Raw genomic sequence first — 10,931 nt, forward strand, 5'->3', positions numbered from 1 at the left:
GATATATAGCTCATAGCAGATTCTCCTATATTTCTGCCTCTTCCTATTTTCAGGATGGAACCAAACTCTATGGCAGATGTGGAGGGTTCTGTGGAAAGTGTGTTCCCCACCTGACTACTGGTCTCCCAATTCAAGTAATATGAACATTCAGAAATGCGAAGTATGTCCCAAAGAGGAAATATTCTCCAGAACCTGCAAATAACCGGTGCTCATTTCTTTACTCTTCCTTCCCTACGATTTTGCTGTCTAAAATGTCTCTGCCTTTTTTTAGGGTGCTCATCGGGGAGTAAAACTCCTGCTTTTCTCAAGGTCCTCAAAAAAAAACCAAAAAAACCTTAGATACATGAGTGTGATCAGGATATTTTTCAAAAGGACTTAATTTATGGTAGAGTATACATAGGGATGTTTGAATGACTAATACCAAGATAATGTTGCTGTTCATAGCTTGGACTGGGCCACAATTATACCTATAAACACACATGTATAGCTCTACTTAGTATACTACTGTACAATGAAATGTTTCATTCTACTTGTTAAAATAGAGCAAGTAAGAATTAAGAAAATGAACCTATTTAAAACTACCATAAGCATTATTTAGTCAGGTGAATACTAAAATAATAGTTACATCAAAAAAGTACATAGCCATTATACTTTCTACTGATACAGCCTACATACCTTGTCATATGTTTTCTTTAATTTTTCATTGTGGATTATGGTGCTTCAAATAAAAAAATACTAAAATTGTGGTGTAATTTTGTGTTAAAAATATGTGCTTGGGTTAAATACTAAGTAAGAAGTTTTGTGGGTATAATACAGAAGAAGATATAATATAGTAAAATTTGACTTAAAACACCTACCTCTAATTTAATTGTACTTAGAAAAGCACTATGTTTCTCTAATGTTTATAGTCTATGTCTTTATAACTTTTACATATATATGTCTACTCTTAAAATTCTATTTCCTCACTTATGTACAGTATTTTATTAAAGAGAAGTGAGAATTATTTCAAAGATTATGATAAACATAAAATTATGTTTACCTATGCAAATTTGTTATTAGCAATGTTCAAGTTATTTTATAGCCAAGGTTTCTCAAAGACAGAACATAAAAATAGTAAAATTAACTATTCATGGACAAATTCTCAGGAATTTATATTTTTTCAGGTAAATAATTGTGTATTATATAATAATGTGGTTTTAATCAAATATTTTTCTATGGAAACCTACTCTGTAAATCAAAAGAAACTGAATCTACAAATAGGTATTTACCAGTAAATCATGGTGTATTAATTTTACCCACAAAGTTTTTTTTCCCCAAACATTTATTAGGGGTATACTGTACCATATAAGGTACTAAAGCGATTTTGTGCCAATGTGGTTAAACACTTAGGAGGATCTCTGTATCAGAAATAAAGTATTTTGCACTATGTGCCTTAAATCAGTTGCAAACATTAATATGAAATGTATAACATTTTCTAGAAATGTTTTCATTCATAATTTAAACTTATATAAACATTTAAATAATAAACATAATTGTGTGATATATTAACACCTTGTTTTCATTTTCCTTACTTTAAAGAATCCTTCACCAGAAATTCTAAGTTTTTTTTTTCAAATTATTACAGTTAGGATGGAAAGAGTTCCTGTCTGATGTATACCCTTCTCAGGGCAAAGAGAATGTGGGCAGGGGGCTGAAAGAAACTTACACACCTTTAAAAGCTTCTGTTCATACAAGGGGTACTCATATTCAATTGGCCAAATCTAATCACATGGCCAAATCTTAGTCAATGGGGGAGGGAAATAAACTATATATATTACATATATATTATATATCTATATATATAATGTATATGTATATAGTGTATATATATACTATATAGTTTATAGTTTATATACAGTTTATAGTTATATATATATATATATATATATATATATATATATATATATATCCTTAACCTATCACAATCTACCTCAAATGTTATAATACTCCAAATAGATTTCTATATAAATTTGTCAAGCATCTTAAGATAATATAAAATTGTTCTTTATATATCTACCTACTTATTAGGCATAGTTCCTGCTCTCTAGTCTGAGTTTCTATTATCATTTCTCTCCAGCTTGAAGAGTTTCCTCTATTTTTTATAGTGTGAGTCAGCTGGCACAAATTCATTTATTGGAATGTCCTAAATTCACCGTCATAAATGTTGAAATAATTTAAAACTTACAAGAATTTTAGTACAAATATGTCCTATTACTGGAATCACAGATTTTTTGACATTTTGCCACATTTGCTACATCATTCTCCCTTTCTCTGTGTGTGTGTGTGTGTGTGTGTGTATATATATATATGATTCTTAATAACTTGAGAGTAGGTTATCTCATGACCTTTATGACCTTTTACTCCATAATACTTTAGTATGTATTTCTTAAGAAAAAAGATAGTCTCTTACATAACCATGGTACAATTATGAAATTTAAAAAAAATTCATCACTGAATTTCCAAACAGACTCAAACACGATTTTGGACGTGCTAGTTGTAGAAATTATGACAGGGACAAATGCCATGATTAACTGGCTTTTCTCCTCTCATACCCCACTCTTTCTCTACCTTAAAATTATTTCACATTATTCTACACTTTAAATGTTAAATTTCTCTCAAGTATTAGCCTATTGTGACCTCTTCCATAAATATTTCCTAGACCATTCTGATTAAGATATTTTATTTTTAATTCTTCATGTATTCCATTCCTTTATTATGTCACTTGTTTTCTACTTTGTATGTGATTAGGATTTTGACCACTCATCTTACCTCTTCTCCAAGACGATTATTTCAGTAAACAATAGCACTTAAAGTTATTTTAAAGATTCAATTATATACGGATGTAAAATGTCACTCAATATCTGGCATAAAATAGAAGCTAAACATCTCTATTTTAAAGATGATTTTAGGTAATAGCAGAAATTTTTTAGCATAGTGCAGATCTGTCCCAACACACAGTCTTTCTTTTTATTCAACCGTATTTGCTTAATGACAAACTATACTTTATTCTGAATCCCTCATAGCAAATACTAGAGTGTTGGCTACACAGTATAGATTTGATATTTTATTGTGAATAAATTAAAATGTTTAGGAATTCACTTCCACATGAAAATATATTATAGGAGCTATAATTTATAGATATTTGGTGGGATTGATGTTTTAAAAACAATGAGGAGCCATCCCAAGAATATGTTCAGGAAGTTACAGGTATTCCTAGAGCATTTAATCATGCCCCACTGTGGAATTTGTGAGGCCTGACTAGAAGTAAATAATAGCCACCATGCATACTTTTTCTCAAGGAATAAGTTATGTAGGTGTTCTTTCATTTGTGTGTTTTAAATTAGTTCTAAAACACTTAACACCTACAAACATTGATGGGAACAGAAGACAGAAACAATAAATTTTGCAGTGACAACTCATTCACAACTGAGTATAGGTTTGATAAATACAAAACTTTCATGCTGCCACAATAATAAAGAAAAGGAACCAAATTGATTATTTACTCTTCCTTGATGTCACTCATCAGGATAGGCTATATCTTTGCGATTAACTATAGCTATCAGTCAACATTCTAATTTCTGAACACGACTATTATTTTCAAACACAGAAGACTCACTGTTTTCCTTGTTAATTATTTCTACTAACTTAGTTCATGTCTTTTAGTTGCCAAGTATCTAATTAGGTGTTCTGTTTAAAGGTAAATAATAATATCCAATTATGCATTACTTTTGCCACTTATTTTGTTAAAGATAACATGATTATTTTGTCACAATTTACTTACCACTTATTTTTCTGTAATGACTCAGCTTGATGAAACCTGAAAAATTATTTACAACTGACAATAGTGGCATCTGCTGGCCACTCCTAACTATTCCTCAGTAGGATAAAGAAAAAATGTCAAACTGACTTTTCTCTGCAATTTACTAAAGAGCTTGAGGAGCAACTGCTTGCGATGTAAAAGGCAATCTGTCTTTGAGTTATCCTTAATCCAATTTAACGTTAATAGCTTTATCCATGTAACATCCATATCTATATCTGTCAGACAAACATACATGTGTTCGTTTCATTACTTCAGTCTGAGAACATTCTTAACAATATAAAACCTTCCTTGGTCTCCAGGAGCAAATAAAGAAGTTTTTTAATGCAATAATTATTATTATTTTTTTTGGTGGAGGGAAGAATCTTTATGCTATAAACAGAAGACACTTGAATGGGAAGCAAGTGCTTGGGCACACCAGCTTTCTAGACCAGGCTCTAATAGTGTAACATTAAACTTTAGCTTTGTTTCCTCAGCTGTAAAATAAGAGATTTGAAGTCAATAACTTCTAAGGTACTTTTCAGCTCTATACGCTTATATGTATAATTTGTGTCTGGTGTATTACTTTCAGTTACTATTCGTTATGTAAATAAAGCTATGTAGTACTCAATGCAAGTAAAAAACAGTTCTTGGAGGGGGTAGATTGCCACTCCACTCTTTTACTATATGGAAACTGTTCAGTTTACCAAACAAAGCAAAGACATACTCCTTTCACAATTTAATACCAAGTATTTCATAGTTAAGAAGACCTGAGCTTTTGACATGCTCTGCCATTTCCCAGCTGTGGGATCTCATAACAAAATACACCATCTGAACCTCAATATTGTAAATTGTAAAATGGATAGGAGAAAAATTGCTCTGCTTACCTTCCTAAAATAAAAATTATGAAATTAAATGACCTATTTGTGAATATGTTTTAATTAGTAGAAAAGTACCAGATTAGCTACATTCCTTAATTTTCAATATAGAAAATAGTTTTGAAAGCACTATAATGAGTAGAAGAAAGGTTCTGGGGGTCTGAACTCCAGCCCTGCCACTGATGTAAGCTCTGTGTCCTTGGAAAAGTGATTTAATCTTTCCAACAAGCAAAAACTAAAGGAGTTCACCACTAAACATACTTACTAGAAATATTAAAGAGTCTTCTTTATACAGGAAAGGCCATAACCAGAAATAAGAAAATACAGGAAAGAAAAAATCTCACAGGTAAAGGCAAATATGGAATTAACACAGTAAACCAGCCACTTAAAAAGTTAATATGAAGGTTAAAAGACAAAAATAACAACATTAAGTATAACTGTAATAAGGGATACATAAAGCAAAAAGATATAAACTATGATATCAAAAACACAAAGCATGGAGGGGGGGTAAAAATGCAATGCTTTTAGAATATGTTTGAACTTAAATGCCTATTAGCTTAAAATAGACTACTACATATGGGTATGTATGAACCTCATGGTAACCACAGACCAAGAAAATACAAAAAAAAAGAACCCAAACAAACTATCAAAGAAAACCAGTAAACCAAAAGGAAAGAGATAAAGAAAGGAACAGAGAACTATAAAAACAACCAAAAAAACAAAACAAACAAACAAACAAAATTAACAAAATGGCAATAAGTACATATCAATCAATAATTACTTTAAATGTAAATAAACTAAATGCTCCAATCAAAAAGATAGGATGGCTGAATGGATTAAAAAAAAAAAAAATCCATCTATATGTTGCCTACAAGAAAGTCACTTCATCAAAAGAATACATACACAGAAAGTGAAGGTATACAAACAGAAATGAAAGGAAAGCTGGGCTAGCAATATTTATATTATACAAAATAGACTTTAAAACAAAGACTGTAGAAAGAGACAAAGAAGAGCATTACATAATGATAAAAGGGTAAATCCAAGAAGATATAATCATATTTGTGCACCTAGCATAAGAACACCTAAATGTAGAAAGCAAATATCAATAGATATAAAAGGAGATATTAAGAAAATACAATAATAAGGGACTTTAACACCCCTCTAACATCATTGGACAGATCACCCAGACAGAAAATTAATAAGGAAATAATGGCCATTAATGACAGACCAGATCAATCTAACATTTATACAACACGTTGTCCAAACACTGCAGATTACACATTTTTATCAAGTGCATGTAGAACATTCTGCAAGACTGATCACCTTTTAGGCCACGAAACAAATCTCAATAAATTCAAGAAGACAAATCATATCAAGCAGTTTTTCTGACTACAATTGTACGAAACTAAAAATCAACTGCAAGAAGAAAACTGGGAAAAAACCCCACAAACACATGGAGACTAAATGATTTGCTACTAAACTATCAATGGATTAAAGAAGAAATCAAATAGGAAATCAAAAAATACCTTGAAACAAATGAAAATGAAAACACTGCTCCCCACAATGTATGGGATACAGCAAAAGCAGATCTAAGAGGGAAGCTCATAGCTATACAGACCTATCTTAAGAAACAAGAAAAGTCCCAGGTAAACAACTTAAATTCACACCTAAAGAAACTAGGAAAAGAACATTAAAAAAAAAAAAAAGTAAGTAGAAGGATGAAAATAATAAAGATCAGAGCCATTATATTTCAAAAAAGCAGTTTACTTAATTTCCTTTTTGAATAGTTTGTTGTGGTGTATAGAAAAGCAATTGATTTTTGTATGTTCATTTTTATATCCTAAATTTGTTTATTGAACAGCTTTTTTGTGTGTGTAGAGTCTTTAGGGTTTTCTACATATAAGATAGTGTCATCTGCAAACAGAGATAATTTTACCTCTCTTCCAATTTGGATGCCTTTTATTTCTATTTTTTTACCTAATTGCTCTGGCTAAGGCTTCAAGCACTACGTTGCATAGAATAGGCATTCTTGTCTTGCTCCATATCTTAAAAGCTTTTAGTTTTTCACCATTAGTAAGATGTTAGCTGTGGCCTTGCCATTTATTGTCTTTATTGTGTTGAGATAAGTTTCTTTTATACCTAATTTGTTAAGAGGGCAGTTTTTATCATGAGAGTGTTGAATTTTGTCAAGTGATTTTCTCTGCATCTACTGAAATGATGAGATCATTCCAATTCTATTATATGGTGTCTGACATTGATTGATTTGTACATGTGAAACCATTCTTGCATCCCAGAGATAAATCCCACATAATCATGGTGTGTGATCCTTTTTATGGGCTGTTGAATTGGTTTGCTAATATTTTCTTGAGGACTTTTGCATCTGTGTTCATCAGGGATATTAGCCTGTAGTTGTGTAGTTCTTTCTCTGGCTTTGGTAAAAGAGTGATACTGGCCTCATAAAAAGAGTTTGGAAGTTTCCCCTCCTGTTTTATTATTATTTTTTTGAGGTGTTAATGCTTCTTAAATGTTTGGTAGAAAACACCAGTGAAGCCATCTGGTTCACTGAAACATTATTCACAATAGCCAGGACATGGAAGCAACCTAAATGTTCATTGACAGATGAGTAAAGAAAGAAAATGTAGTATATACATACAATGGAATATTATTATGCCTTCAAGAAGAAAGAAATTCTGCCATTTGCAACAACATGCATGAGCCAGGAGGACATTATGCTGAGTAAATAAGCCAGACATGGAAGGACATGATATCACTTATATGAAGAATCTAAAACAGTCATCGTACTCATAGAAGCAGAAAATAGAATGGTGATTGCCAGGGGACAGGGAAATGGGGAGGCATTAGTCACAGGGTACGAATGCAAAATGAAAAACTCCTAGAGAGCTACTATACAGTTATACAAGATGAAAAACTTGTATAACTAGAGAGCTACTATACAGCACAAGTTTTGTATAATTAAAAAGTTGTATAACTAGAGAGCTACTATACAGCACAAAAAACATACTTAAGAATACTGTTATAGACTTAAAAATTTGCTAAGAGAGCAGATTTTATGTTATGTATTCTTATCACCAATAATAACAATAAATGAAGAGGGCAGAAGAAAACTTGTATGTGATGGATATGTTTATGGACTAAATTGTGGTGATGGTTTCATGGATGTAAACTTATCTCCAAATTCATCCAGTTGTATACGTGAAATATATACAATTCCTTGTATGTTAATCATATTTCAATAAAGTGGTTTCAAAATTAGCTTTAAACACCACTTCATTTTCATTCCAAAATGGCATAAAATAAGGAAATAAAAAGCACTGGTAAGTACACCAAAGAAGGAGCGATCCAAACCTCGTTCAAATACTTAAGGAAGTTGGTGCCCCTTTGACACTCTGAGCCACAGACAGTAGAGGATGCTGTTGCATCTTTTATAAAGTGCCTTTTCAAAGAATACTTACCAGGGCTGTGACCCTCTAGAAAGGGCAGGAAAGGAAAATGAAAGTGAGTTGCAGAGATGGGGACTGCCTAGTGAAATGATTCACACAATTTTACTCCTTGCTGAGCAGAACAGCAAGGACTGAAAAACAAAAACAAAAACATGAAAATGCAAGCAGATGGAGGCTTTGGTGCCAAAACTGTCCTGGGAGTAATACCCTAAGGTGATTTTAAAGACAAGGAAACTATATAATTGACGTACTTGTACGCTGCCATCTCATTCAATATATGATTTAGTCACCATAGGAGTCGACCATTCCTGGATTTCTGGAAGCTTGCTCTTAATTAAACAAAGTTGCTCTAACATAGGACATGGGTTAAGACCACTTCTGATTTACGCCATTGCTTTTTGACTTTTTGACATGGTCAACAGGGTGTAGTATGGTTTGCAGCATTTTCCCTATTGCTTAGATTGTAGATTTCTCTCATTGATGCATGGAGATGTGTCTTGGAACATGTTTGCAAAAAATACGCTGTTTACCCAAAAATATGACCTAGCCAGACAGTCAGCTCTAATGCGTCTGTTGGAGCAAAAATTAATATAAGACACAGTCTTATACAAGATGCGGTTTTATATTACAGTAAAATAATAACAGGTCTTATATTAATTTTTGCTCCAAAAGACGCATTAGAGCTGACTGTCCGGCTAGGTCTTATTTTCGGGGAAACACGGTAATAGAAGTCATCAACACAGACATTTGAATAGGACACCCTCGAGGTGGCATAGTTATATAGTTGTAAGGAGTGCGGGAGCAGGTCGCTACTGGCCAGGACTGAGTACCTGTTCCACCTTCTCTAGCGTGCTTTGTGAATTCAAACAAGTTGTTTCATTTCTGAACTTCAATTTCTTTGTAAATTATTCACCACAATGGGTTACATAGAGTAAACCCTCAATATGTATTTTTTGTAAGTTGTTTCCCTTGTTTCATTTGATTTTCACAACAGTTATGAGGTAGGTGAACAAAGTATTTTTGTTCCTACTTTAGAGATAAAGAAAAGAGGTTTGGAGAGCTTGAATTGCATGCTGACATTCCCACACCTAATAAATAAGAGTGAGGGATTCCAGTTCAGCTTTGTCTGACATCAAAAGCCATGGTCCTTTTTTGAAACCTACACCAGCACTTCTGGTGTAATCGTTAATGGGCCTGGACAATCTGTGGGTCCTGGTGAAATGCAGCTTCCAACTCAGTGGGACTAAAGCGAGACCTGAGGTTCTGCATTTCAGACCTGCTCTGAGGTGGCTAGGAGGCCAACAGCATCTCCTGGGAGCTCATTTGAAATAAGAATCTTGACCTCAGATCCACTGCATCTGAATTTGCACTTTCACAAGATCCTGGAAGATGAATTTGTTCAAGTTTAAAAAGTACTGATCTAGAACAGGAGTCGGCACAGTTTTACTGTAAATGGCCACACAGTAAATATTTTAGGCTTTGTCATCTCATGATTCCTTTGCACATTAAAATCTTACAAGCTCAGGTTTAATCCACATTTCCCTCTTCCATGAAAGCAGAGTAATGTCTGATGAATTAAGGTCTCACTAGGGACACACGAGTACTTTTTCCCTGGACAAGTTCCATAAACATCAAGGTTCTCAATTTTTGCCTGAAAACAAGATGCCTACTAGTGGAAAAGCACCTACGTCTGTGGCAACAGAAACTCCAGCTGAGTGGAAATGTCTGACTCCATGTGAGTTTTATCCACCATTTTATGACACCTCTTTTTAAACTCTTAAGTACACCACAAATATACTACAACAAGAAACTTAAATGCAGTGTTCATAGGAACAATGTGGGACTCTTGATAGAAAGCAGATGGGATCTATCACAAGAGAGGACTGGAAGTTCTGGGTAGAACCCCCGAGTTTTCCTTGCTTCACAGGTGATTCTGAAGCAGGAGGTTCAGGGATATCTTGGGAGACCCTGGCCCTAGCTAATCTAGCTGAAACTGGATTTGGCATCTCTGATAGAAGAGCTTGAATGAAGTTTCAGAAAGAAATGACAGTGGAATTTAAAATGATGTCCCTTTAAAATCTGATCAGATCTCCACAAGTTTACAATATTGTTGGATGTATCCACTAGAGGTCATGATTGAGTCTATAGCAAGGCCAAATTATTATTAGAGCGTCCGTTCTCAAAACTTCTGGTTTCAGAATCTCTTTAAACTCTTAAAAATTAATGAAGACCCTAAAGAGCATTTGTTTAGGCAAGACATATATATATATACATACATATGTATATATATAGACATATATATGTGTAACTATTTATACATAATACTATATATAGTATTAGAAATAAAAATTGAAAGTTTAAAAAATATTATTGTCAAATAACTATAATAAATCATTACATGTTAATATACAGATTTTTATAAAAATGACTATATTCTCCAAAACAAAATTATTGTTATTGAGTAGAATGGCATTTGTTTATGTTTTTATAAATCTATTTAATGTCTGACTTAAGAGAAGACACCTGGATTCTTATATCTGCTTCCGCACTTAATCTTTTGTAATGTCACACATCATGGAAAACTCCTCTGTAAACTTGTGAGACAATGAGAGTGACAGTGAATATTAATATCTTAGTATTGTTATGAAAATAGTTTTGACCTCAGGGACTCTCTGAAAGTCTCATGGAGGCACTGTCCCCCCAACCCCCCAAGGTTCCCTAGACCACACTCTGAAAACCACTGCCTAGAACAATAAT

The 10,931-nt window shown here is 33.0% G+C and overlaps 1 protein-coding gene across 1 annotated transcript in view; it reads left to right on the forward strand.

The window, feature by feature from the left end:
- ADAMTS20 (ADAM metallopeptidase with thrombospondin type 1 motif 20) overlaps nt 1-1,548 on the forward strand; it is a 151,445-nt gene extending 149,897 nt beyond the window's left edge. Inside the window, 1 exon segment of the mRNA XM_019748447.2 lies at nt 54-1,548. Within this exon segment, the coding sequence (XP_019604006.2) occupies nt 54-143 (90 nt within the window). The 3' untranslated portion in view covers nt 144-1,548.
- The last annotated feature ends 9,383 nt before the right edge of the window (nt 1,549-10,931 follow it).

The sequence above is a fragment of the Rhinolophus sinicus genome, linkage group LG02 (genome assembly GCF_036562045.2).
Source record: "Rhinolophus sinicus isolate RSC01 linkage group LG02, ASM3656204v1, whole genome shotgun sequence".
NCBI classification, from domain to species: Eukaryota; Metazoa; Chordata; class Mammalia; order Chiroptera; family Rhinolophidae; genus Rhinolophus; species Rhinolophus sinicus.